Source organism: Meles meles, chromosome 20, assembly GCF_922984935.1.
Source record: "Meles meles chromosome 20, mMelMel3.1 paternal haplotype, whole genome shotgun sequence".
NCBI classification, from domain to species: Eukaryota; Metazoa; Chordata; class Mammalia; order Carnivora; family Mustelidae; genus Meles; species Meles meles.
The window spans coordinates 58,051,349-58,079,092 of record NC_060085.1 but is presented as its reverse complement, the minus strand read 5'-3'; the positions used below and the strand labels follow the sequence as shown (position 1 = coordinate 58,079,092).

General features: G+C 44.6%; 1 protein-coding gene across 1 annotated transcript; it reads left to right on the top strand.

The window, feature by feature from the left end:
* The first annotated feature begins 2,962 nt into the window (after positions 1-2,962).
* ISY1 (ISY1 splicing factor homolog) lies at positions 2,963-27,725 on the top strand. Its single transcript, XM_045991253.1, has 11 exons — positions 2,963-3,100; positions 5,195-5,217; positions 6,289-6,340; positions 7,317-7,382; positions 8,366-8,408; positions 10,676-10,788; positions 16,269-16,386; positions 21,893-22,015; positions 22,779-22,900; positions 26,738-26,824; positions 27,215-27,725. The coding sequence occupies exons 1-11, from the start codon at positions 3,098-3,100 to the stop codon at positions 27,320-27,322; spliced, it is 858 nt and encodes a 285-aa protein (XP_045847209.1). The 5' UTR covers positions 2,963-3,097; the 3' UTR covers positions 27,323-27,725.
* Positions 27,726-27,744: the final 19 nt, after the last annotated feature.

Sequence of the window (27,744 nt, the reverse complement as noted above, 5' to 3'; positions counted from 1 at the left end):
GGGACGCCTGGGTGGCTCAGTTGGTTAAGTGTTTGCCTTCAGCTCAGGTCATGATCCCAGGGTCCTGGGATCGAGCCCCACAGTGGGCTCCCTGCTCAGCTGGGAGCTTGCTTCTCCCTCTCCCTCTCGCATTCCCCCTGCTTGTGCTCTCTCTCTGACAAATAAATTCTTTAAAAAAAAAAATACAAGCCAAAAGAGCTTTTACAAAGTCCCTGAGGCTGGACCAGCTGACTACATAGACTTGGGTAAGGCCACATAATAGATGTGGCTTGCAGATCATGGGGTTTTTGGTTTTAAAATAATTGAGAACTTTAAATAGATCTGTTCTGAGCACCTTATATATAGTTGTCTCTTAACAACTCTAAAGCAAATGTCCCAATTTCATGAATGAGGAAAAATGAAAATAGAAAGGTAAATGCTATTATGGCAATTTCACAGACTAGAAATTAAACACAGAGGTTAAGTCATCTAAGGCTGTCTAAATTGTCTCAAATGAGGAAGGCATAAATGGGATTAGTTGGGTAGCAAAATGAAGGAAGGGTGCTGTGGCAGAAGGAACAGTATGGGCAAAGACAGGACCAGCGTGCACAGAGAAAGAAAGGACATTAGCAGACTGTGGCAGGATGAATGGTATAATCAGGATGCTCTTAGTTTACGGTAAGTCTGACTCTTACTGGTTTCTACTCTAAATAGAGTTTATTGGTCTATATAAGTGAAGACTGAGCAGTGGGCTTGAGGCCTTATTCAGCAACTCACTTAGGTCCCCAAATACTGAGTCTTGTCTTGGAGTCCTAGAGTGGCTGACAGCAGCTTCTGGTATTACCTTTGTTCTGACATCCACCCAGCACTGCAAGCAAAGTCCGGAGACTCAGTCTGGGTCTGCCTGGGTCTTAAGCCCACCACTCAATCAATATTCATAGGGAGATGGCATGGATTGTTTAGCTTAACCTAGCTTTCTTATTCTGTTCTTAAAGCTGGGAATGTAGTTCCCTTCCCCTGAACCCTAAGATTCCCAAAAGGAGTTCAGGTAAGTGGGTAGGCAGAACGAATGCTGGAAGGACAACCAATATAGGTAATGACTTATGAATCCTGTTTCTTTTTTTTTTTTTTTAAAGATTTTATTATTTATTTGACAGAGAGAGAGAGATCACAAGTAGGCAGAGAGGCAGGCAGAGAGAGAGGAGGAAGCAGGCTCCCTGCAGAGCAGAGAGCCCGATGCGGGGCTCGATCCCAGGACCCTGAGATCATGACCTGATCCGAAGGCAGCGGCTTAATCCACTGAGCCACCCAGGCGCCCCATGAATCCTGTTTCATATGACCTCTGCATCCTAGTGTCAGGGATTTAATGGATAAAGATACAGAAGTCTGAGAAAGTTCTGTCTCAGAAAAACTCATTTGCACTCAAAGGACCTTGACTCAAATGACAAGCAAGGAATGACCTTGCTTGTTTGGGATCAACAAGCTTTGTTATGTATTACTTACGGTAATGGTTAATAAAGGCAATAAAAGACCCCCAAATGCAGCAGCTTAAACAAGATGATGTTTATTTCTCTCTCATTCTTCAGAGCTAGATGTTCCACAGCTGGGAGGTGGCTCTGGCATCCTCACAATTCTTCCATTTCTGAGTTCAAGGTGGCTGTCGCCATACTCGCCTCTCAGCATGGGAGGGAGAGGGCAAAGGGAAAGGCATGCCCATACTTTTCATGACACTGCCTAAGTGGCACACATTCCCCTCATTCAATTCCCATCGACTATTATATAATCACAAACCCATAACCAGCTGCCAGAAACGTGGGAAGATGGAGTCTAGTTGGGTGGCCAAATGCCCACCTGAAACTTTTAAGGAGACAACTTGTCCTTACCATGGTTCAGGCATGAGATTCTGGTGTCTACCCTTCCAAGTACTTGTCCTGCCTGATCCTGAACCACAAGTCAGCGGCCTTCCCCCGCCCCACCTCCCCGCGCGGTCTTGTGTCTCAGGTTGGAGCGGAAGTGCTCACCATTGGTTAGGTCTTCTGGCAGAGGAAGGCACTGAAAAGGGAGAGCTGCTGTCACTGGCTTAATTTGCTACCGTCCTTCGCCTGAATTCCACACCACAGCTCTGGACACCATATGCGAGTAGCCCCCAGAACCATACCCACCCCTCAAGTGGCCTCTCCCGTGTTCCTGGGTCCTTGTCTAACGATCACCTTACCCTAGCGGTACGCTCATCACACTGACCGCATCTCCCTGGCAGTGACACACACACCACCTCTCTAACCAACCTCCTCCTCCGAGTAGGTAGCTTTTTCTTCCCCGGTCCTCACATTTTCTACTTTAAAAGAAAGTGACTTCAAGTACCGGTCCAGCTCTGGTAAGGCCCGCGATCCCAGAAGAGCTCGGGAAAAGGCCCCACGCAAATGACAGAAAAACGCGAAGGAATTTAGGAAGCCCGGCCAGTTCCAACTCCCGGAGAGCACTCGCTCTGCTCTGCGGGAAGAGGCGCTTCAGCGCCCGCTAGCTGGAGTCTGCGCCTTGCACTTTGGAGCGGCCTAGCCTCTTTTGCGCAGGCTGGGAGGACTTGGGAGGCTTGAGGATGAGCGATTTCCACAAGGGCACGCTTGCTCTCACCAGAAGAAGCAAAAAGGGGGACGGAGGGATGCGACCTACAGTACCAACCGTGATGCCAAACAGCTCAGTCTCAACAGCAGCAGGTATCGCCGGCTTCCGCAATGCCAATAATTAACGCGAGAAAATTTGCACTTGTTATCGCGAGTTCAAACCAGGGCTAAGCCAAACATATCAGTCTCACTACGCAAGCGCAATTTTGCCAACATCCGCTCCGCCCATCCTTCGTACGCGTGTATTGGTGCAACCTCCAGATGCCTAGGGAGGACCAGCCTCACCGGAGCACGCTCACGTTTCCTCCTCCCCTTGTCAATTCTTCAAGTTCACTTCCGGCTCCCCACTTCCGGTCCTCCCCATTTGTCCTTCCGACAAAAATCGGCGGTGCGGCCGCCTAGAGTATTTCTGTTCCCGCTAGGGTCTGCCTCGCGGGAGGCGGTGAAGCTCCGGGGGCTGGGGCCGCGCGGCCCCAAGGCGGCACCCTCGCTCAACCATGGTGAGTTGGGTGGGTGCGTGATGGAGGGGGCGAGCGGGCGGGCTGTGAGGGCTCCCGGCCCCATTCGGGGTGCTCGTGGTGTAGGCGCGCGCAGCCGGGCATCACTGCAGGCTTCAGGCTCCTGGGCTACCTGTAACTTGGGTTTTTTCCCTCCTTGCTTCAGCTGTCAGAAGTTGGGGGAGGAAACGGGAACCTCGGGAGCGGAGGAGTTACCTTCTCCGATAGTGTTTTCGTGTCGATCAAGCGCTTTAAGTTACCGCTCGGGAAAAGTAAGGCATAGAGAGGCGCAAGCACCGGCCCCAAGTCACAGTGCCCGGCGGGGGCCCACTTGTGTGTCCCCAAGTCGCATACGGTAGATGAACAGCGGTTGTGACAGTATGTTTCTGGGTTATTTGATTTCTGTGTTCTCGGTCTCCCCCACGAGATACAAACTTCACGAGGTCAGGGTTTTTTCAGCATTGCTTTCTTAATGTCTAAAACGGCGTCTGGCACGTTGTGGGTGTTCGGTAACGACTGAACGGATGCCATAGTGTTGTTGCGTGAGGGTGTGATCTCTGTGGTCTGGAGTGGTCTGTTGGCTTCTCCATTCGTTCAGCAGCGCGCACGACAAGTAAATGTGAGAATGCACATCGCGCTGGTACGAAAAAGTTGCTCATACATCTTGGTAACCATAATATTTCCATTAAGTGAAGCCCCCGTAAGAACCACACGACGCAGTAATAAGGTTGTAGATGTATTTATTGCAAGCTCTTGTACATAAATGAGCCCAAGATCCGAAGAAGAGGAGAAACCAGTGGGCTAGAAGCAGCCCTTTCTGTGGGAGAATATGCCCCAAATTACTGCTTCATACTGCTCTGCTCAGCCTTGAGGCTCTTCCTTTCTGAACTCTAGCAAGCATAGGGAATCCATCTCTCCATTCCCTAGCAGGGGAGAGGGCTCCCTGGGCCTGGATATTTCTGGGTACAGGAGTTGTTGGTTATTTTATAACACCCTAACCATCACACATTTGTATTTGTGGGCCTACAGTATCCTGGGTATATTCCCTTATCACATTTATTCATTGTTTGGGAGGGGGAGTTCCAAGAAGTCCCCTCAAGAATAAGATCCATGGCTCAATTTCTAGCACCTACCATGGTATTTTAAGCAAGGAGTAAGCATTGAGAAACATTAAATTAAATATTCAGAATCTCTAGGATTTAATGAAATAGATAGGACACTGCCTCAGCCTTCAAGATGATGGTTTCCCCTGGGGAGCTGCTCTGTTTTATTCCTTAGTAGATAATGTGTTCATGTATCCACCCAGCTTTTGCCAAGTTTTTTCCTGTGGTCATTGAAAGGGAGGACCAGAAAGGATACTTACTTAAATTGAGCTCGCTTTTGCTGAGTATTAACTGCATACCTGATGTTTTCATGTATTTTTCTCATCAAGTCATCATGACATCTCTCTGAGTTAAGAGGTATGATCCCTATTGTAAAGATGGGGAAACAGAGACTGCTTCTCAGGGATGGTAAACTGAGAGTAAAATTCAAGTCCTTGACTCAACAAGTAGAGTTATAAGCAGAAATGCTTATACTACAACCCAGAAAACATGTTCTGTGCTTGACACTGTCTTTCAGGGACAATTGTCTTGACACTAGTATGACAATACTTACATAAAACTCAGTTTGGAAAAGCCAGCCTTTTCTTTGTCAAATTCTGCTGGCAGGAAACAGACCATTGGGATGCTGGGTGGAAAGGACCACAGTAGTTATACACCCGAACAAAAGGTAGCAACCCCGTTGGGAAGAACAGGCTACAGAAGAATTTTCTGGATGGTGATGACACAGATGATATATTTTGAAGGAAGGATAAGAGTTCGCCAGATCCAAGGGGGTGGGGACAGTGGAGAGGTAAAGATTTTAGGTAGAGGGAGCAGTGTAAGTAAAGTCACAGGATTTGGACATCTTTTGATTATTTGCTGTTGTTGTTGTTACAGTGTACATATACTAGTTCAAACTTTATGTTTGTGACTGTCCTTGTGATACTTTTCTCTAAATAGTACATGAAAAAAAGGATATTTTAAACATGGGCATTTTTCTTCCCTTCTCTCTTAGGCCCGAAATGCAGAAAAGGCCATGTAAGTATCAACTTAATTTTGTTTGTAAATTTTAATGTTACTTAATTATCACCACAGAGCTCTTTTTGTGTTTGGTCCTTTTGGTATGTTTCTTTCTCTACATGTGTTAAAATAGTATTCCCATATTTGCTGTTTGTTTTCCCCATTAGTGTTTTCTGACAGATCCCAGAACTTACACTGGATAAACATTAGTTCAGTTGGGGATGGTGCAGGGGGTGTGAGAGTGACAACTGGGCACCCCGTGATATTAGTCTTTTAAAGTCTGGATGTGTTGCACACCACAGTGGTCTGATGCTTGGAGTTCCCCACAGTCTTTACATCCAGCGTAAGTAAAGTAGTTAACTTGGATGTTCAGGAACACTACTGGCTTTTTTAAGTCCCTCACTGTTGGAACATGGAAACCCATAACTTCTCTGTGGTGTCTTAATCTCTTTCACATGCTCCTGTGTGCTCTCTTTTTTTAATGAATAAGTATTATGAAAAAGTATATAATAGGTCCATTGCTTTATCAGTTAGGAAGGACATTAGGTTTGAGGTTGGTGTTGAGAAGAATAACGACTATGACTTCCAGTGCTTTGACGGAACCTCAGGTGCGAGGCCTTTTGGCCAAGCGTCTGTGATTTCTTGTTGTTGGAGCCTTCGTTGTATCCCGGGGGTTGCAGCTTTCTATAAGTTTGCTGTGGCCGAACCAAGAAAGAAGGCATGTGCAGATTTCTACAGAAATTATGATTCCATGAAAGATTTTGAGGAGATGAAGAAGGCTGGTATCTTTCAGAGTACAAAGTGATTTTGGAATGTAAAGAATTTCTTTGGCTTGAGTTCAGTTGAAATTTGTCACTGACCTGTGTTCCTGAACTATGAAGCATGAATATTGGGCTATGGAATAGTTGGCCTTGATAAATAAACAACTAACAAATACTTTGGACAGTTAAAAAAAGTATATAATAATATATATATGAGTCATATTAATGAATACCCTACATGATGGTCACGAGCAGATCTACCCCATCTAGGAACTTGGGTGACAACTCTGGGAGCAGTATCTTACGGAGTTTTCTCTCTTCCTGATAGGACGGCCTTAGCAAGATTTCGCCAAGCTCAGCTGGAAGAGGGAAAAGTGAAGGTTGGTGTAAAGCTTCCTCGTGAATTGTAAAGTCTCAAGAACAGATGTGGTAAAACTCCCTTCTGAGCAGGCTAGATTTCCTGTTCCTTGTCTGTGCTTGCTGACATCCTTATGAGTCTGTACCCATGAATTCTACATGTACCGCCCTTTAGCTGGGGCAGTGTGACGATCTAGCTGCTTGGTCTTCCGCCTCCTCTGTATTATGATAATTGGCTTCCCATATTATCCCAGCTCTGTCTAGTATAGGAAGTGCCATAGAGAGCAGCTCTAAAGCTGCAACCAGTGAGTGACCTCAATTCATGGAGGCTCAGCCAGGTTAGGAATAATATGTACCGTTCTTTCAATATTTTTGTTTTGTTTTAAAAAAAAATTATACACATACGTGCTTACACACATGCATATGTATACACACGTATGTTTGTTGTAAACACTGGAGCCACTATTTCTTAAGATAATATGAATATGCCATGAAATGGATATAACCTAGCTTACTGGGCTATCTCTCTGGAATTTTAAGTGGTTTCCAGTGGTTCATTCTACCAGATACAACGCAGCCTCTGTATGTATGTTTTTGTATGTATATTTCTTTCCTAAGTAGAGACTGGAGAGTGAAACGTAAGGCTTGAAGATCATCTGAAACTGAAGCTTCAAATGCATTTATTTATTTATTTTTTTAAAGATTTTATTTATTTGACAGACAGAGATCACAAGTAGGCAGAGAGGCAGGCAGAGAGAGAGAGGAAGGGAAGCAGGCTCTCCACTGAGCAGAGAGCCCGACGCGGGGCTCGATCCCAGGACGTTGGGATCATGACCTGAGCCGAAGGCAGAGGCTTTAACCCACTGAGCCACCCAGGTGCCCCGCTTCAAATGCATTTAGACCATGGGACGTTTAGTCTTCAGGGCTGAATCAGTTGTGGATGCTGTATAAAGCTGGTAAGTAGGACAGTGACAACATGTGTATTTTGCTTCTTCTTAGGAACGAAGACCCTTCCTTGCCTCAGAATGTACTGAGCTGCCCAAAGCTGAGAAGTGGAGACGACAAGTATGTTCTGGGTGAATCTGGTCTTAGTAGAAGTAACAAGTCTCTAATTGCTTCTTTTTGAATTGAGGTGTAATTGATACAGAATGTGACATTGGTTCAGGTGTACAGCATGGTGACACCACAAACATAGCTACCATCTCTTACCATAAACCCGATTATAATACCACTGACTGTATGCCCTCTGCTCTACCTTTCCCCAAACTGTGACTTCTCATTCTGTAATTGGAAGCCTGTACCTCCCACTCCCCTTCATCCATTTTGCCCATCCCCCACCCTCGCCCCTCTGGCAAGCATGAGTTGGTTCTCTGTATTTATGGGTCTGTTTCTACTTTTTTGTTTGTTTATTCATTTGGTTTTTTTTTTTAATTCTATATATATGTGAAATCATGTGGTATTTGTCTTTGACTTATTTCACTTAGCTTAACACCTTCTAGGTCCATCCATGTTGTTGCAAATGGGAAGATGCCGTTCTTTTTTTTTTTTTTTTAAAGATTTTATTTATTTATTTGACAGAGAGATCACAAGTAGGCAGAGAGGCAGCCAGAGAGAGAGGAAGGGAAGCAGGCTTCCTGCTGAGCAGAGAGCCTGATGTGGGGTTCGATCCCAGGACCCTGGGATCATGACCTGAGCCGAAGGCAGAGGCTTTAACCCACTGAGCCACCCAGGCGCCCCCTAAGTATTTTTTTTTTTTTTTAAAGATTTTATTTATTTATTTGACAGAGAGAGAGATCACAAGTAGGCAGAGAGGCAGGCAGAGAGAGAGGAGGAAGCAGGCTCCCCGCGGAGCAGAGAGCCCGATGTGGGGCTCGATCCCAGGACCCTGAGATCATGACCTGAGCCGAAGGCAGCAGCTTAATCCACTGAGCCACCCAGGCGCCCCCCCCTAAGTATTTTTAATTACAGATTTAGAATTACATTTTTTCTGTGCTTTCAGACGTGTTCAAAAGTCATGAGAATTACCTTTTTTTTTTTTTTCCCCACAGATCATTGGAGAAATCTCAAAAAAAGTGGCTCAAATTCAGAATGGTAAGGTAACCTGCCTTTTAAAGTGTTGATTCTCAAATCCACAATTAGACATGGGGATTTCAGCACTTCTCAATAGAACAAGTAGGTAGAAAATCAGTAAGGACATAGAAGAACTGAATGATAGTGCTAATCAGTTTTGACATTTATAAAACACTCCAGGAGACATTTGTCAGGATCTGGAGAAATTTCAAATTTTACTACTTGGGCTGCTACTGGCATCTAGTGGATAAAGCCAGGGATGCCGCTCAGTATCCTCCCGTGCCTCCTACAAAGAATTTTTGACCCAAAATCTCAATAGTGCCACTGTTGAGAAACACAACTCAAAAGGAAATTGAAACCTGAGTAGCCCTATATCTATTAAAAAATAAAAAAAATTTCTTTTTCTTTCTAAGTAAACTCGGTGCCCAGTGTGAGGCCTGAGCTCATGACCCCAAGATGAAGAGTTGCATCCTCTACTACTAAGTCAGCCAGGCACCCCTGTATCTGTTAACGAAACTGAATTCATCGTTAAAGCCTTCCAGCAAAGAAATCTCCAGACCCTGGTCAGTTCTACCAAACCTTTAAGGAAGAAATAATACCAATTCAACATAGTTTCTTCCAGAAAATTGAAGGGGAAGGAGAAGGAATACTTCCTTATTCATTTTATAAATTTTAGTATTAGCATTATCACGATATTAAAATGAAAAAAACGACATTACGTGGATAGAAAAAACTGCCAACCAATATTTGTCATGCATGTAGACGTAAAAATCTTCAACAGAATATTAGCAAACCAAATCCAGCAATTTATAAAAAGGGTAATAAATCACAACCAAGTGGGATTTATCCTGGGAATGCATTGCTGATTCAGCATTCAAAAATTAATGTAATTCACTTAATCACCATTCTAAAGTTGAGAAACCACATGCCCTTCTCAGTAGATATAGAAAAAATATTTGGCAAAATATAACCTTCACTCGTGATGAAAACTCCTCTTACTGGGATAAGAGGAAAATTTTTTTTTTAACCTTACCAAAAGACCTATCACTAATATCATAATTAATGGTGAAAGATTGCATGCTTTCCTCCTAGGGGCAGGAATGAGGAGGATACCTATTCTCACCACTTACATTCTAGGTCATACTGGAGTTCCTGGTCAGTGCAGTAAAGCAAGAAAAGGAAATAAAAGGCACACAGACTGGAAGGGAAGAACTATAATTCTCTGTTCTCAGATCATGTAATTTTCCCTGTAGAAGATCCCAACAAAGCTACAGAGAGATTGCTAAAATGAATAAGTGAGTTTAGCAAGGTCACAGAATAGAAGGTCAATACACAAAAATCAGTTCTATTTTTATAACATAGCACTGAGAAATTGGTACTAGAACATTTTTTAAAAGTGCTATTTACAGAAGCACCAAAACACAATAAATACTTAGGTATAAATCTAACAAAACATATGTGCAATCTGTATGCCTTTTTTTTTTTTAAGATTTTATTTATTTTCTTGAGAGAGAGACAGAGATGGTGAGAGAGAGCACAAGTTGGGAGGAGAGGGAGAAGCAGGCTCCCCGCTGAGCTAGGAGCCCCACTTGGGGCTCAAACCCAGGACCCTGGGATCATGACCCAAGCCAAAGGCAGATGCTTAACTGACTGAGCTACCCTGGCACCCCAGTAATCTGTATGTTTGAAACTACAAAACACTGATAAAGGAAATCAGAGCACATGGAGAGATACACAACATTCATGGATGGGAAGCCTCAGTATAAAACATTGACGAAACCCCAACAGGATTTTTTTTTTTCTTTGTGAATAGGTTACCAGATTCTTTTCTACATTTAAAAAAAAAAAAAAGATTTTATTTTTTTATTTGACAGACAGAGATCACAAGTAGGCAGAGAGATAGGCAGAGAGAGGGGGAAGTAGGCTGTCAATGTGGGGCTTGATCCCAGGACCCTGGGATCATGACCTGAGCTGATGACATAGGCTTTAACCCACTGAGCCACCCAGGCGCCCCCACTCAAACATTTTAATAGTTGGATAAATGGAACTGCAGTATTGCTTCAGTTATGAGGAGGAAGTTGTTTTTCGAGGATTTTTTTTCCCCCTGTGCTCGTGAGAACTCTGTTACTAATCCTTGTTTTTCCTTTATTTGGGTGTTGATGGTTTTTCTTATAAACTTAAACGAGTATTTTGTACCGGATACCTTTGTAAGTGTTGATGTTCATTTTGAAGAGTATAACATTGAGTGCTATTTTGAAGAAACGATATTAATGTTTTTTGTTTTCTAGCCGGTTTAGGTGAATTCCGAATTCGTGACCTGAATGATGAAATTAACAAACTGCTGAGAGAGAAGGGACACTGGGAAGTCCGGATAAAGGAGCTGGGCGGTCCTGATTATGGAGTAAGTAAGCAGTTGTCTCAGGATCTTGGGGGTAAGCCAGCGAGCTTTTTGGGCAGCTGGGTAGCTTTGAATCCCCTGTAGCCCCTGGCCCATGTCTGCCACAGAGTAGGCAGTTGAGGAATGAAGGAATGAAAGAAGGCTTGGAAAGTGCCCATTGGATGTGGACAGGAAGCATGGGTAGGATAATCCTTAAAGACCCTATAGCGCAGCCCTCAGAGCAGACAAGGCACCTGAGTTTAGTGCCCAGATGTTCTTGAGTAAGCCACTTAATCTCTCTGGGCCTTTTGTTTAAAATGACCCTAGTCTTGGGGTGCCTGGCTGGCTCAGTCAGGGGAGCATGTGACTCTTGATCTCGGGGTTGTGAGTTTGAGCCCCATGTTGAGTGTAGAGATAACTTAAAAGAATAAAAGTCTTAAAAAACCAAAAATGACCATGGTCCCTTTACATCATCTCTGAGCCTCTTGGGAGTCGGGGCAGCCATTGTTGGATTCTTCCCTGGAGGGGGCTTTGAGGGCCCTCCATAATCTTTCCTTTCTTTGGACTCTCATGAATGCAGTTGCCTAGACCAGCTGTCAAGTTTTTAGGACCATGACCCATTATAAAATACACACATAATACAGACTCTGTCAAAACCCAGTACACACAAAAAAGTACTGAAAAAATTCGTGTTGATGCGTGTTGAGATTTTTCTATTCTGTTATATTTTGACTTAAAAAATTGATGATTGTGACCCCCTTAATTGATTTCATGACCCACTCATGGGTCTCAACTTTAAAAAATACTAGCCCAGAGCCCACCCCATTGATTCGTTTGTGAAGAGGTCTACCTCAGGGCATTTGACCTGTTCAATGAGTTGTAATGTGTTATGCAGGAAGTAGGTGAAGTTTTTCTAACCTGCTGGTATTCTCACTTTTATGAAACTTTAACACCTAATTCTCACTTACGTACCTGGTGTGCAAATGAAGAAGAGGCATTCATGTTTCTTGAGCCCTGGTTTTGTTCTTGGCACTGTGTGAGGAACTGTCTCCCTTACTTTTGAGTGGTTCGGTGATGGTGATCTTGTATGTCCTGTCGGACAGCTTTAAAGTAATGCAGAGATTTGCTAACCCTCGCGGAAAAGTGACCTCAGAAGCAGTAAAAAATTACTACGTAAGATACTCTTAACTGGCACCACCCAAAGTCAACATGAATTTTCTTAAAATTTTCAGTGTTATTTTTTACTGAAATATAGTTGACACATAGTACGACATTTATTTCCGGTGCCACATAGTGACTCAGCAATTCCTGTACATACATTATGCAATGAGAACCGTTAACCATCTGTCACTGCACAGTTATTATATTATTGACTAGATTTCTTGAAAAAATTGATTAAAAAATTCCAGTATAGTTTCAGGTGCATAATACAGTGACTCCACAGTTCTGTACATTACTCAGTGCTCCTCATGGTAAGTGTGCTCTTAATCCCCTCACCTGTTTCACCCATTCTCCCTCCCAGCTCCCCTCTAGTGACCATCAGTGTGTTCTCAGTATTCAAGAGTCTGGGTTTTTGTTTGTTTCCTTTTTAGTTTGTGTTCATTTGTTTCTTAAATTCCACATACGGGGAAAGTCGTGGTATTTTTTTTTCCTCTAATTGACTTATTTTACTTATCGTGATACCCTACAGATCCATCTGCGTTGTTACACATGGGAACATTTCTTTCATTTTTATGGCTGAGTAATAGTCCATTGTGTATATATATATTTATATTTATATATGTTCCTTTATGTATATATGTGTGTGTGTTTGTGTATCCCATGTCTTCCTTATCACTTTAACAGTCTGTGAACCCTTGGGTTGCTTCCATGTCTTGGCCACTATGAATACTGCTGCAATAAACATAAGAGTGCATGTACCCTTTCAAATCAGTGTTTCGTTTCTTTGAGTAGATATCCAGTAGTGCCATGACAGGAACATACGGTAATTCTATTTTTAATTTTTTAGGAACCTCTGTGCTGTTTTCCACCGTGGCTATACCATAGTGGGAATTCCCACCAGCATGCAAGAGGCTTCCTTCTCTCCACATCTTTGCCAGCAGTTGTTGTTTCTTGTGTTTTTGATATTAGCCATTCTGACAGGTGTGAGGTGGTATCACACACTGTGGTTTTCACTTACATTTCCCTGATTATGTGTGATGTTGAGCATCTTTTCAGTGTGTCTGTTGGCCATCTTCATGTCTTTGGAGAATGTTCCTGTCCTCTGCCCATTTTTTAATTGGATTATTGTTTTGGGGTGTTGATTTTAATTTCTAATATTTTGGATATTAACCTCTTTTTTTATTTGGAAATTAACCTCTTATTGGATATATCATTTGCAGATATCTTCTCCCATTCAGTACATTGTCTTTTAGCTTTGTTGCTTGTTTCCTTTGCTGTGCAGGAGCTTTTATTTTGATGTAGTCCCAGTAGTTTGTTTTTGCTTTTGTTTCCTGTGCTTCAGGAGCCCTATCTAGAAAAACGTTGGTATGGCTGATGTCAGAGTTATTACTGCCTGTGCTCTCTTCTGGGACTTTATGGTTTCAGGTCTCACTTTTAGGTCCTTAACCCATTTTGAGTTTATTTTTATGTGTGGTGTAAGAAAGCAGTCCAGTTTCATTCTTCTGCATGTGACTGTCCAGTTTTCCAAACACCATCTGTTGAAGAGACTGTCTTTTTTCCAGTGGATATTCTTGCTTCCTTTGTCATGCGTTAATTGACCGTACAATCCTAGGTTTATTTCTGGGCTGTCTGTTGTGTTCCGTTGATCTGTGCATCTGTTTTTTGTCACAACCTACTGTTTTGATTTATTATAGTTTTGTAGTATATCTTGAAATGTGGAATTCGGCTTCGTTTTTCTTAAGATTGCTTTGGCTATTCAGGGTTTTTGTGGATCTAAATAAGTTTTGTAATTATTTGTTCTGGTGTTTTGAAAAACATTGCTGGTATTTCGATAGGGATTGCATTAAATCTGTAGATTGTGCTGGGTAATATGGACATTTTAACAATATTAATTCTTCTTGTACATGAGTGTGAAATGTTTTCTCATTTGTCACCTTCAATTTCTTTTTTTTTTAATAAGATTTTATTTATTTGACCAAGAGAGAGATCACAAGTAGGCAGAGAGGCAGGCAGAGAGAGAGGGGGAAGCAGGCTCCCCACTGAGCAGAGAGCCTGATGCAGGGCTCCATCCTAGGACCCTATGATCATAACCTGAGCTGAAGGCAGATGCTTAACCTACTGAGCCGCCCAGGTGCTCCAAATCTTTAATTTCTTTTATCAGTGTTTTATAGTTTCAGAGTATGTCGTTGACTTCCTTGGGTAAGTCGATTCCTAGGTATTTTACAATTTTTGCCGCAATTCGACATCAGTGCTTTAATGTATTTCTTTTTAGAGTTTTTTTAAAGATTTTATCTTTAAGTAATCTCTACACCCAACATGGGGGTTGAACTTACAATCCTGAGGTCAAGAGTTGCATGCTGTACCGATTCAGCCAGCCAGGTGCCCCTCTTTCTAGAGTTTTTTAGTGCTTACCAATTCTATTTCCATTTTCTATGTGTAAAAGTAATAGATTTAGAGTCTTAGTTTCACAAGATGAGAGGAGTTCTGGAGATGGTTGTGAGGGTTACATGATAGTTACGAACGTATTTAATGTCACTGGGCAGTCCACTAACAGTGGTTAAGACAGTACATTTTGTTACCTATATTTTACCACAATAAAAAAGAAGAGAAAAAGTAGTACATTATCATTACGGGCAGAAAAGTATAAAGAAGCAGAGCATTCAGTCAGAATGCCATTACCTGGGTGCAGCCGGAATGGTTCCTTCTGTTGTTCTGTGAACGCCAATGACTGAGATCACACTTACTGTCTGTACAGCTTTGGTTGGAGCATTTGTGCTGCTTCCCAGAATGTAGCGTCGGTTATGTAGACACTGCATAGTTCTGTGCAAAAGCAAACAAACAAAACCCAAAAAGAGCTAGAGAGAAAATATAAAAATTCTAAAATATTTAAAAATTTGTTATGTTCTGTGCATGATATAGAGTATGTTATATTTTTGTAGCCCACAGAACTGCTACTGACATTTTCTATTTATCTAACTTTCATCCTATGAATATATGTGTTCATTTTTACAGAGATTATTTCTTACTCTACCCATGTGCTTTGTTCACTTAACAGTGTATCAGCAGCATATTTTCATGTCAATAATCATTTGTATCACTATTTTAAAAAGCGTTTTTGAGAAAGTTGGAAAATTAGTACAGAGAATTCTTATATACCATTTATACAGATTTACCAGTTTTTGATACTTTGCCAGATTTACTTTGTCATTTTCTGTGTGTCCCTTCAGGTTTATTTTTTCTGAACCATTTGAAGCTTAAATCCATCATGCTTTCTTATCCCTTAATACTTAATAACTCTGTGTGTATTTTCTTTGTTCCTCACTCTGTATGTATTTTCTTTTTTTAAGATTTTATTTAATTATTAGAGAGAGTGTGTGTAAGCACACAAGCAGGAGGAGCTGCAGAGAGAGGGAGAAGCAGCTCCCCACTGAGCAGAGAGCCCAACACAGGGCTCCATCCCAGGACCCTGGGGTCATGACCTGAGCCGAAGGCAGAGGCTTAACTGACTGAGCCACTCAGGTGCCCCTCTTTGTGTATTTTCTAAGAGTAAGAACGTTCTCCTTACATAACCATGGTAGAATTACCAAGTGTAAGACATTTAACTTTTTTTTTTAAGATTTTTTTTTTTGACAGAGAGAGAGAGCACCAGCAGGGGGAACAGGAGAGGGACAAGCAGGCTTCCTGCCGAGCAGGGAGCCTGATGTGGGGCTTGATCCCAGAACTCTGGGATCATGACCTGAGCTGAAGGCAGACACTCAACCGACTGAGCCACCCAGTCACCCCAAGACATTTACCTTTGATACAATCATTTTATCCATCCTACTTGGCTGTTTCACTCATTTTCCCAGTAATCTCCTTTTTAGCATTTGCCCCTCTAAGACAGGACCGAGTCCAGGGTCACATACTATATGTAGCTGTTGATATGAGCATCTTCGATGGATAGAATTCTCTCTTCAGGATGTATCTCATTTGTCTTTTACTGCTTGTCATTGAAGTTGTTTGCAATTGTTTCTTTAAGCTTTTGTCACTTGGGTCATATCATAAGTGTTATCCTAAGGTGATACGAAAGTTTCATAAGATTCATCATTTTTAAGGCATAGAATATTTTCCATCCTTGAGTATGCTGAAATTTACTTAAATCGTCCTGCTATTAGGAATTTAGGCTGATTTTATTTTATTTTATTTTTATTTAGGCTGATTTTAATTTATGAAAAAAAATGGACCTAAATATTTTTCTCTGTACATCAGTGTTTCCCCACATTCAGTGTTATTATCTTAAAGTATATTTGCAAACATGTGAACTAAAAGATCAGATCCATTTTCTCTTTTTCCTTCCCAATAAGAAAGTTGGCCCTAAAATGCTGGATCATGAAGGGAAAGAAGTCCCGGGAAATCGAGGTTACAAGTACTTTGGAGCAGCTAAAGATTTGCCTGGTGTCAGAGAGCTTTTTGAAAAAGAGCGTAAGTAACTCTAATGATTGTGATGTAGTTTGTGATGATGCTAATGTAGGTTTTAGCCTCTGATTGCTAGTGATCATCATAACACATCTGTAGGCTAGGTGCTCTTCCTGTATCGCTCCTCAGATGCTCCGCAGTGGTGTCAGAATTACCGTCCCCAGATTTGAGAGGAAGGGAAGCAGGCTCCCTGCAGAGAGCCTGATGCAGGGCTTGATCCCAGGACCCTGGGATCATGACCTGAGCCAAAGGCAGAGGCTCTAACCCACTGAGCCACCCAGCTGCCCCTTATTGTCCCCAGATTTCAAATGAGGAACTGTAAGTACTAGTAGTTGAAGTTGCAGGCCCAGGGCGCACAGATGGGGCTGGGAGGTGGATCCAGAATTGACTGGCACCAAATTCTCACCCTTGGCATGTGCCAGTCTCTCAGCCTAAATGTTTCCCTGTTTGAGGTTTCCTTAGATTATCAGGACAGACTCTGATGTTCATTGAAACAGCTTCCTGTTTCAGTTGCTTATTAGTTGAAAAGCCCTACCTGAAGAACACATACAACCCCAGGAGGTATAAATGGAGAAAAGTGGAAAGGCTGCGTGTGGACTCCCGCTGTTGGTCCCCTCACCTGACCTGCCTTCTCTCTCCTTGGCCCTGGGAGTGTCAGCCAAACCTTGGCCTTCCAAAATGCACTTGGAAACCACTAGCCTGGAGTGTTTGTGGATTTTAATTTTGCCTTTTAGGAAAATAGTCTGAACTCTTTATACAAAGAAGTATGAATAGCAGAGAATAGTATTCTCACTGCTGTTGGGATTCTGCCGCATTTCCTACCAGCCAGTTTTTCTGTTTGTTTAAAAATATAATTCTAGGGCGCCTGGGTGGCTCAGTGGGTTAAGCCGCTGCCTTCGGCTCAGGTCATGATCTCGGGGTCCTGGGATCGAGTCCCACATCGGGCTCTCTGCTCAGCAGGGGGCCTGCTTCCCTTCCTCTCTCTCTGCCTGCCTCTCTTGTGACGTCTCTCTGTCAAATAAATAAATAAAATCTTTAAAAAAAAAATAATAATTCTACCTGGGGGCACCTGGGTCGCTAAGCAGGAAGCCTGCTTCTCCCTCTGCCACTCCCCTTGCTTGTGTTCCCCCTCTTGCTGCGTCTCTCTGCCAAATAAATAAATAAAATCTTAAAAAAAAACAACACAGGGGCGCCTGGGTGGCTCAGTGGGTTAAGCCGCTGCCTTCGGCTCAGGTCATGATCTCAGGGTCCTGGGATCGAGCCCCGCATCGGGCTCTCTGCTCGGCAGGGAGTCTGCTTCCCTCTCTTTCTCTCTCTCTGCCTGCCTCTCTATTTACTTGTGATCTCTCTCTGTCAAATAAATAAATAAAATATTTAAAAAAAAAAAAAACACAGATAAAAATACAGTTCTACCTATATTAAGCCCTTCTTTTTAAATTAATTATGCCCAAACTGTTTTGCCCGTGTTACTAACAACACTTAAAAACAACTCGGGGCAGTGCACCTGGGTGGCTCAGTTGGCTAAACACCTGACTCTTGACTTTGGCCCAGGTCATGATCTCAAGGTCATGAGGTTGAGCCCTACGCCAGGTTCTGTGCTTAGTGAGGAGTCTGCTTGGGATTCTCTCTCTCCTTCTTCCTCTGCCCCTCCCCCCTCTAAAGCATAATCTTTAAAAATAATAATAATAATAACAATTTAGGGGGTGCTTGACTGGCTCAGTAGGTGGAGTGTGAGACTCTTTTTTTTTTTTTTTTTCCAAGATTTTATTTATTTATTTGACAGAGAGAGATCACAAGTAGACAGAGAGGCGGGCAGAGAGAGAGAGAGAGAGAGGGAAGCAGGCTCCCCGCCAAGTGGAGAGCCCGATGCGGGACTCGATCCCAGGACCCTGAGATCATGACCTGAGCCGAAGGCAGCGGCTTAACCCACTGAGCCACCCAGGCGCCCCAGTGTGAGACTCTTTATTTCAGGATTGTGAGTTTGAGCCCCGTGTTGGGTGTAGAGATTACTTAAAAATAAAATCTTTAAAAAAATAATTCAGAGTTCAAATATCATGCTGTTCATTTTGAAATTAATATAATTTTATTACAGAGAAGTTGCAAAATACAGAAAATCAGAAAAAAAACCTGTCCATATTTTCACATCTTTTTTTTTATTTTTTATTTAAAAAAAATTTTTTTTTAAAGATTTTATTTATTTGACAGACAGAGATCACAAGTACGCAGAGAGAGGAGGAAGCAAGCTTCCTGCAGAGCAGAGAGCCGGATGCGGGCTTGATCCCAGGACCCCGGGATCATGATCTGAGCCGAAAGCAGAGGCTTTAACCCACTGAGCCACCCAGGCACCCCCATATTTTCACATCTTATAGATAACAGTTGTTGACATGTTGGGACATATTTTCTTCTGTTTTAAAAGGGAAATGACAACCCACCATATTGGTCAAAGAATCAAAGCTAATAATTTAAAAAGAAAGAATTCATGTGAATGAAAATACGTATGTGGAGGGGGCTCCTATACTGAAGTTATACTGTACATACAATTTTTTTAAATTTGCATTTTTCTAAAAAAAATCAGTTGTAGATTTTTTTTAAAAAGGCGAGTGCTTTGGTCTTTTTTTTTTTTTTTTTTTTTAAGATTGTTTATCTATTAGAGAGAAAGAGAGAGTGCACAAGCAGGAGGAACAGCAGCAGAGGGATAAGTAGTGGGGTGCTCCACCCCAGGACCCTGAGATAATGATCTGAGCTGAAGGCAGACAGTTAACCAACTGAGCCACCCAGGCACCCTGAAAGTGCTTAAGTCAGTCTTAATGAGTATAATTCAAATAGCACTGTCCCCTGGGTCCCCCGCCCCCATCCCTATGCCCCTGGATAACTGGTAATCATAATTATCTGATTTGGTACATTCCCTTCCAGGCTTTTTTTTAAATGCACTTACATGCTTATTTCATCAGCTAAATTTCATCATTATAAGTGACAGATGACTCAACCCCAGTTCCGTTTAGGCAGAAAAGTGAATTTATTGACTCACATAACTGAAAAGCCCATGGGCGGTTTGTCTTCAGGAAAGGCTGATACCGGGTCACATTTCCTCCATGTTGTAGTTTTGACTTCCAGTCTGTGAGCTTGTTTCTCGAGCTCTCTGCTTGTGGTGGCAAGTGGTCCATCGTCAGTTTATGCTTTGTCCTCTCTCAGCAAGAGAGTTTTCCCCACCCCAAAGCAGTTAAAGCAAAACTCCTAGAATTGCTCTGGTTGGCTTGGAGCGGATCCTAGGTCCATCCTTGAACCAGTCCCTGTGATGGGGAGGGATGCGATGTTCTGAGCCAGCCAGGTTTTAGCCCTGTACCCTGTGCTGGTTGCAGCCACAATTGTCACAGGACAGGGACCAAGAGTAGTGCAGGGTTGGACAGACTTGCCATCACCGGTGTCAGGGTGATGGGTGGAGGCCTGCCAAGACCCAGTGGCTCTCCCATACCTGTTGTGCCGTGCTCTGTGTTGATTTCCTCCCATCGTTCTGCTTAGAACTCTGTGAGTGGATGTGAAGGATTAAAGCACAGAGGATATGAATTAGCCGTACATTATATAACTATTCATTCACTGGTAGACCTTTAGCTATTTCTAGTTTCCCATAATTGTAAAATTTTTGCGGATCTGATGGTTAAAAATTTATTATTTTTACTTTTTATTTCCTTGATTTACTAATGAAATTGATAATTTAATTCAGTTACTAATTGAAAAAAAAATTTTTAAAGATTTTATTTATTTATTTGACAGAGATCACAAGTAGGCAGAGAGGCAGGCAGAGAGAGAGGAGAGAGGAGGAAGCAGGCTCCCTGCTGAGCAGAGAGCCCGATGCGGGGTTTGATCCCAGGACCCTGAGATCATGACCTGAGCTGAAGGCAGAGGCCTTAACCCACTGAGCCACCCAGGCACCCCGCTAATTGAAATTTTTATACATGCAAAATTTTTCTTCTGAAATCATCAGATTTTACTCTTTCACCTGTTGGGTTATCATTTCCCTTTTAATTTTTTTTTTTAAAGATTTTTATTTATTTATTTGACCGACAGAGATCACAAGTAAGCAGAGGGGCAGGCAGAGAGAGAGGGGGGGTGGAAGCAATCTCCCTGCCGAGCAGAGAGCCTGATGCGGGGCTTGATCCCAGGACCCTGGGATCATGACCTGAGCCGAAGGCAGAGGCTTTAACCTGCTGAACCACTTAGGCACCACCACTTTTGATTTTTTAAAAATACTTTTTTATTTTTTTAATTTTTGAAAAATTTTTTAAAAGACTGAGAGAGAGCGAGCACAAGTTTGGGGGAGGGGCAAAGGGCGAGGGAGCCTGATGTGGGGCTGGATCCCAGGACTCTGAGATCATGACCTGAGCCAAAGGCAGACATGTAAGTGACTGAGCCACTTAGGTGCCCCTAAGATTTTTTATTTTTAAGTAATCTCTGCACCCAACACGGGGCTGGAACTGATGACCCTGAGATAGAGAGTTGAACCCTCCATCGACTGAGCCAGGCAGGGCCCCCCCTCTTTCGATTTTTAAGAATTACATAAATATTCTGAGTACTAACCCTTAGTCTGAAAATATTTTCTTTAAGACTTTCTCATTTATCTTTTTGGTTTGTTTATAGTTTCTTTTGTCTTATCTATATACATACGATTTTCCATCGCATTTTTTTTTTTTTTTTTTTTTTTAAAGATTTTATTTATTTATTTGACAGAGAGAGAGATCACAAGTAGGCAGAGAGGCAGACAGAGAGAGAGGAGGAAGCAGGCTCCCTGCAGAGCAGAGAGCCCGATGCGGGGCTCGATCCCAGGACCCTGAGACCACGACCTGAGCCGAAGGCAGCGGCTTAATCCACTGAGCCACCCAGGCGCCCCTCCATCGCATTTTTATTAAACCTCATGACATTTCCTGTATTATCAAAACACCTTGTGAAACAGCTATGGGGAGCCATAGGGAACCCCATTCCCCACACATCCTGTAGTTCACAGCTGTAGTTATTCCAGGTTTTCACAACTCTGTAAACAATGCACATCTCCATCCATAGAGCTTTGCCTGCCTTTGTTTTTGTTTTTTAAGTTAGGATAAATTCCTTCTAAATAGGCTAATTGGGTTAAAGGTTTCAAAACTGAGAAAAGGGTGGGTTGTACCACTTAACGTAGTTCTGTGGCTAGTATAGGAAGTGCCTATGCTGTGGTGTGTGTGTGGTTTTTTAAAATATTTTATTTATTTATTTGACAGAGAGAGATCTCAAGCAGGCAGAGAGGCAGGCAGAGAGAGAGAGGAAGCAGGCTCCCTGTCGAATAGCAAGCCCGATGTGGGGCTCGATCCCAGGACCCTGAGACCATGCCCTGAGCTGAAGGCAGAGGCCCAACCCCATGAGCCACCCAGGCGCCCATCATGGTGTTTTCTTGAGCGTACTCCCTTGGCTGTGAAACATTGTATGGGATGCAGGCTCGAGTGTGATTGTGGTGATTTAGTTAAGTTGGTGCTGTTTCTTTTAGCTCTTCCTCCTCCAAGAAAGACACGTGCGGAGCTCATGAAAGCAATCGATTTTGAATACTACGGTTACCTTGATGAAGATGATGGTGTCATTGTGCCTTTGGAACAGGACTATGAGAAGAAATGTAGGTCTATGAGCAATTCATTTCATTATAGATGTCCTTAGAAAATGGGTTTGTAAATAGTGCCATATGCCAGAAGTGAGTTTATTTATTGCTGATGGTCTTCAGCAGCCGTGGTCTCCTCAATGACTGAACCCTCCATTAGCTACGAGGCCATCCGGGGCTGTGTGGGGCCAGAAGCAGTAGATGGGGGAAGCCCAAGGGCGACAAAGGACCTGTTCCCCATCCACCTGTAATTCATCATCTGGATTCCTTCCCACATTCGCCTTTCTTGAACTCAGGAACTGGTGCCCATTTAAGTGGCTTTTCAGTCTGCTTTAAACACAGCTAATACATTATCAGTGCAGAGCAAGATGGCTGACCCTGAGCACTTCCTCCATGCCAAGCCTTGTGCTAACCATTTTCTGGACTCAGTTGGCCTCATGATGGCCCTGTGAGGAATCGTTAGTGCTGATCTCCCAGTGGTGTGTGGAGCTAGGGCTTTGGTCGGGAGTCTGAGCCTGTTTTCAGCAGCATGTACGGTTGTGTCTCCCTTGTCAACCTGAAGCCACTCAGGTTGCTGAACTTGGGAGGATCTTGGAATGTCCCCTAAACAGCTGCCTTGTTGTGACTTCTGGCCAGAGCTGTGGTGTGACCAGACTCTCTCACATCCTGCTCCTGCCCACCAGGGCAGAGTGGAGGGCGCTCCTCTTCAGAGGGGACACGGGGCCTTGTCCTGCATGGTGGGTGAAGCTAATTCAGAGGCCTGACTCTCCTGTTTCTTCAGTCAGGGCCGGGTTGGTGGAAAAGTGGAAAGCAGAGCGAGAGGCCCGGCTGGCAAGAGGAGAAAAGGAGGAGGAGGAGGAAGAGGAGGAAGAGATCAACATATATGCTGTCACTGAGGAGGAGGTACTGTGGGCGGTGGGGGGGGGGCCAGTCCTCACTGCCTTCTGCTCCGAGCCACCGGCAAGACTGGGCCTTGGGGGAATCGGTGGGGCAGTAGGAAGCCTCAGCTCACTGGGGAGAGGTCAGGGTCAAAGCCCAGCCCTCTGGCTGGGAACTCCTCTTCCTTATCTGGAAGATGGGAATGAGGATCACCTCGCGCATCCCAGGGAGGGTTCCAGAAGGGAATGGCTGTGAGAGTGTGAGAGCACTCTGTAATCTGTGCTTTACACCCAGAATTACTTTTCTGCTTCTTAGAGGTAGGTCCCCCTGAATATACTGCTCCCCGACTTCTGAACACATGGGAAGCCATATGAGTTACAGCCCCTGTCCCCATTTTTCCTTCTTATTTATCTGTTCACTTATTTATCGTTACTATGTTTTCAGGCGCAATTATAGATCTGTTGCATTAGTTGCTTTTACTTTACAAAGTACCACAGATGGGGAGGCTTAAACACCAGAAATGGGTTTACTTGGCGTTCTGGAAGCTGGCAGTCTGAGCTCAAGGTGTCAGCAGTAGGTCTTGTCATTTCTCTTTAGATGCCGGTACCAGGAGCTCTGCTGCAATCGTAACACCCCCCATCCCCCCAGGGTAGAGATAGAAATCCGCCCAGAGCAGACAAGGCTTTGATGCAGAAGGTGGTCCGGCTTCGCAGCCAGAGCCTTCTAGCTCCAGGCTCTCCTGAGGGGCCTGTGGTGCAGGCCTCACTCCCTGACACACCCAGAGAGAATGAAGTGGATTTGCTGGACTGAGAAGGGGAGGGGCGTTACCGCTGTGTGGCCCGTAGGTCAGGGCCTGTGTGAGGAGCTTGCTGTGATACGGGTGGCAAAGAAGCAGACTCAGAGGTTAGCGACTTGTTGGCATCACACAGGATGTAGCTGACCGAGGCTCTGGGCAGGTCTGGCTGATGAGCAGTGGGAACCGTGAAGCATTTGAAGTAAGCTCGCCTCGGCAGCACGTACCCTGAAGTAGGCTGGCAGCACGCCCTAGGAAGGTCTCGTCTGGTCTTGTATTTTCTTCTCGTGTCTTGTCTTTTCTTTTCTTCCTCCCTCCCATCCTTTTTCCTTTTTTTTCCCCTAAGTGGAACCCAGCGCAGGGCTTGAAGTCAAGACCCTGCGATGAAAACCTGAGCGGAGATCGAGGGTCAGATGCTTGACCAGCTGAGCCACCCAGGCAGCCCTACCTAGGAAGGTCTTTAGCTGCAAACATTCATTTGCTCTTTTAGCAGCTGTTGGCTTAATTAGTGGCTACTGTGAGCCGGGCCCATGCGGGGCCACAGCAGTAACCGAGCTCTTCTTGTGGCTTAAAGTCAGTGGGGAGACAGTCCAGTGGAGACAGAGTCAGTGGAAAATAGTGGCTGTCACAGCAGCTCTGAGACAGTGACACAGGGTGGGGAGAGCCCATGAAGCCTTTCTTGGGGAGCAGCCCATTCAGCTGAGGCCTGGAAGATCAGGAGAAGTTAACCAAGTGAGAGGCGGTGAAGGAAGAGTGTTCCAGGCAGAAGGGAACAGCATGTACTGAGAGACACTGTGGGAGTTTGGGGGACAGAGGACAGGCCCATGTGGCTGAAGCACGGTGTGGGCTGCTGGTGGGGAGAGGAGAGGAGGCGGGAGAGAGGGGCAAGGCAGGACAAGTGAGCGCCCCAGCTCTATAGGGAGGAGGCTTTGCCTTTATCCGGAGAGCAGTGGCAGGCTCCAAAGGTTGTGGGTTTTTTTGTTTTTTTAAAAGATTTTATTTATTTATTTGAGAGAGAGGAGAGAATGAGCATGAGGCAGAGGGAGAGGGAGAAGCTGACTTCCCGCTGAGGAGGGAGGCTGTTGTGGGACTCAGTCCCAGGACCCTGAGATTATGACCCCAGCCGAAGGCAGCCTCTTCACTGACTGAGCCATCTAGGCGTCCCAAGTGGTTTATTTTTTGTTGTTGTTGTTTTAAATAATTTACAGGAATGGTAGCACAGAGGGTCCTATGTATCCTTCACCCAGTTTTCCCCAATGGTTACATCTTCCAGAGTTATAGTACAATACCCACGCTGCAGGACAGAGTTGGGGTAATGAGTGCATAGAGTTTGGTGTCTTCTAACACGTGTGGATTTGTGTAACCACCATTTCTTTTTTTCTTTCTCTCTCTCTCTCTCTCTTTTTTTTTTTAAGATTTCTTTATTAGAGTGCATGCGGTGGGGAGGGCAGAGGGAAAGGGAGAGAGTCTTAAACAGATGCTGTGCTCAGCACGGAGCCCGATGCAGGGCTCAATCTCACAAACCTGAGATCAGGACCTGAGCCAAAACCAGGAGTTGGTCACTTAACTGACTGCGCCACCCAAGCGCCCCTGTAACCACCATTTCAGTCAAGATACAGAGCTGTTCCCTCTCTGCACTGCTCCCTTAGAGTCACACCTCCTTCCTTTCTCCATCCCTCACCCCTGGCAAACTCCAGTCTGTTCTCTTTCTCTATAATTCTGTCATTTTGAGAATGTTTCAGAAATGAAATTATATCTCATGGCACCTTTGAGGATGGTTCCTACACTCAGCACAAAGCCCTTGAGATCCGTCGGAGTTGTTGGATTCAAGAGTTCGTTCCCTTTTATTGCTGAGTAGACTCCATATGGAGAGAAGTACGTGAGTGGTTAAGTGGGCAGGTCAGTGCATTTTCACAAGGTGAACAACCCCGTGGAGCAAATACCTGGGGACGAAACAGAACGTGACCATGACCAGCACCCTAGAAGCTTGCTTCTGCCCCACTGGGTGTTACTCTTTGACTTCGGATAACTCTTAAGCTCTTACCTGTTTCTGAACTTGACGTTTGCCAGTGGAATCATGCATACTCTTTAGTGTCTCATGGTCACGGGTATCTGTTTGTGCTCAGTACCAAGTGAGGCTGCCGTGGCCTTCCTTGTTCACAGGGAGCCGTTTATGTTGCGTGTACATGGAGGAGCGGAATTATCAGGTCGTAGGGGAGGCACGTGCTGGGCTTCAGAAGATGCGGCTGAACGATCCTGGGGTGCTGGGCCCGTTTGCCCTCCTGCCAGCAGCATCCCAGACGTTCTGCTGAAGGGTCTCCAGCCAGCTTCCCAGGGCAGTGGGTGTGCTGAGAGGCCGGTGCAGGCCACCCGGGGCCTCCCAGGGGTCCTTTCTGCTCAGGTCTCCCAGGCCACAGTATTTCCTTAGGTTGATTAGTAATCTCTCTTGACTCAAGTGCTCTAGGTTGGCCTTTTTTTCTCTATGTGGTACATTTTTAAATCTTCATTAAACAAAATAGAGAATGTGTACGAGGTTCAAAAGCCAAAAAAAAAAAAAATACATAAAGATCAACAAAAATTCTGTAGGTCTCTTGGTGCAGAGATGCGCCTGGTTCTCACAGCTCTCGCTAGTTTCTGTTCCTGTTTTCTTTCCTTAGACAAAAGGTGGCATCATTTACACATAGCTTCATTGCTCTTTAAATAGTTACTGGTGGGGGCACCTGGGTGGCTCAGTGGGTTAAGCCTCTGCCTTCGGCTCAGGTCATGATCTCAGAGTCCTGGGATCGAGTCCCACATCGGGCTCTCTGCTCACCCCTCTCTCTCTGCCTGCTTCTCTGCCTCCTTGTGATCTCTCTCTCTCTCAAATAAATAAATAAAATCTTAAAAAAAAATTAAAATAAATAAATAAATAGTCAGTGGTGCTTCTTTGTGTCTTTCTGAGCCCTGAGCTTCCTCTTTCCTTTTGTTTCTTCCTTGTAAGCAGCTGCACAGATGTCCAGTTTTGTAGTGATCCTGGCCTGTGTTTAATGGGCTCCCGCTCACTGACTATTTGGGCGTTCTGTTTGTAGTCTGATGAGGAAGGCACCCAGGAGAAAGGAGGTGAAGACGGGCAGCAGAAGTTCATCGCCCACGTCCCAGTGCCATCCCAGCAAGAGGTAGGACAGAAAGGGGGGAGCTGCCCTTGCCAGTGGGGCTTCCCCAGCACCAGGGGTCTCACCTCTAAAGGAGACTGCACGGAGTGGGGGAGCGGGATTGCCTTGGCCTTCCTGTCCATTAGGGCAGCTCTGACTCCGACCACACTGGTCACTATGCTCACAACAGGGTGTGGACTCCCGAGGAGGCAGACTCTCGTCTGCTTTAGGGGATACTGACACACGGTGTTCCCATGCTTCTGGTAGGGAAGAGTGGGGCTCAGGGAGATGCCTCTAGGTTTTGGCTCCTCAGTGGCCTCTGTCCCAGGCACTCTCTCCTGGCCAGGTTCCGGCAAGGCATGGAGGGCCTCTCAGAGGAGTAAAGGATGAGCCCTTTCTTCTTGCCATCCACAGATCGAGGAGGCCCTGGTGCGGAGGAAGAAGATGGAACTCCTCCAGAAGTATGCTAGCGAGACCCTGCAGGCCCAGAGTGAAGAGGCCAAGAGACTGCTGGGCTACTAGGGCTGAGCTGGGACCTGCTCAGGGTCTGAAAATCTGACAGGAGACCATCATCCCCCGGTGGCCCTTGGTGAGCCCACCACACTCTGCTGTCCTGGGATCGCAGACAGGCTGGCTAGTGCTGCGAGTCATCCTGCTTCTTCCCTGCCTTTCCTAACCCCCTCTCCTGCTCCAAAGGGAGGGGCTGCCTGGGCCTCCCTGGCAGGCTGTCTGCGTGCCGAACCCGTTCAGCTGTCACTTTTGTACAAATGTTTTGCTATTGTAGGAACCCACTTATTTTTATCCGGAGTGTGTAAAACAGGCTGCTCACAGACGGCCTGTGTTTTACTTAGCTTTCTACTGTCATCGCTGGGGAGGGAGGTCAATTTATGACTTGCCATTAAAAAGATGCAGTTTTTCCTAAAAAGACGTATTGCTACCTCCGC

Bases quoted from the DNA above. Each gene is read 5' to 3' on its own strand.
- ISY1 (XM_045991253.1), top strand. The intron at 7,383-8,365 runs GTATGTTCTGGG...TTTTCCCCACAG, and splicing joins CTGAGAAGTGGAGACGACAA to ATCATTGGAGAAATCTCAAA. The intron at 10,789-16,268 runs GTAAGTAAGCAG...CTTCCCAATAAG, and splicing joins TGGGCGGTCCTGATTATGGA to AAAGTTGGCCCTAAAATGCT.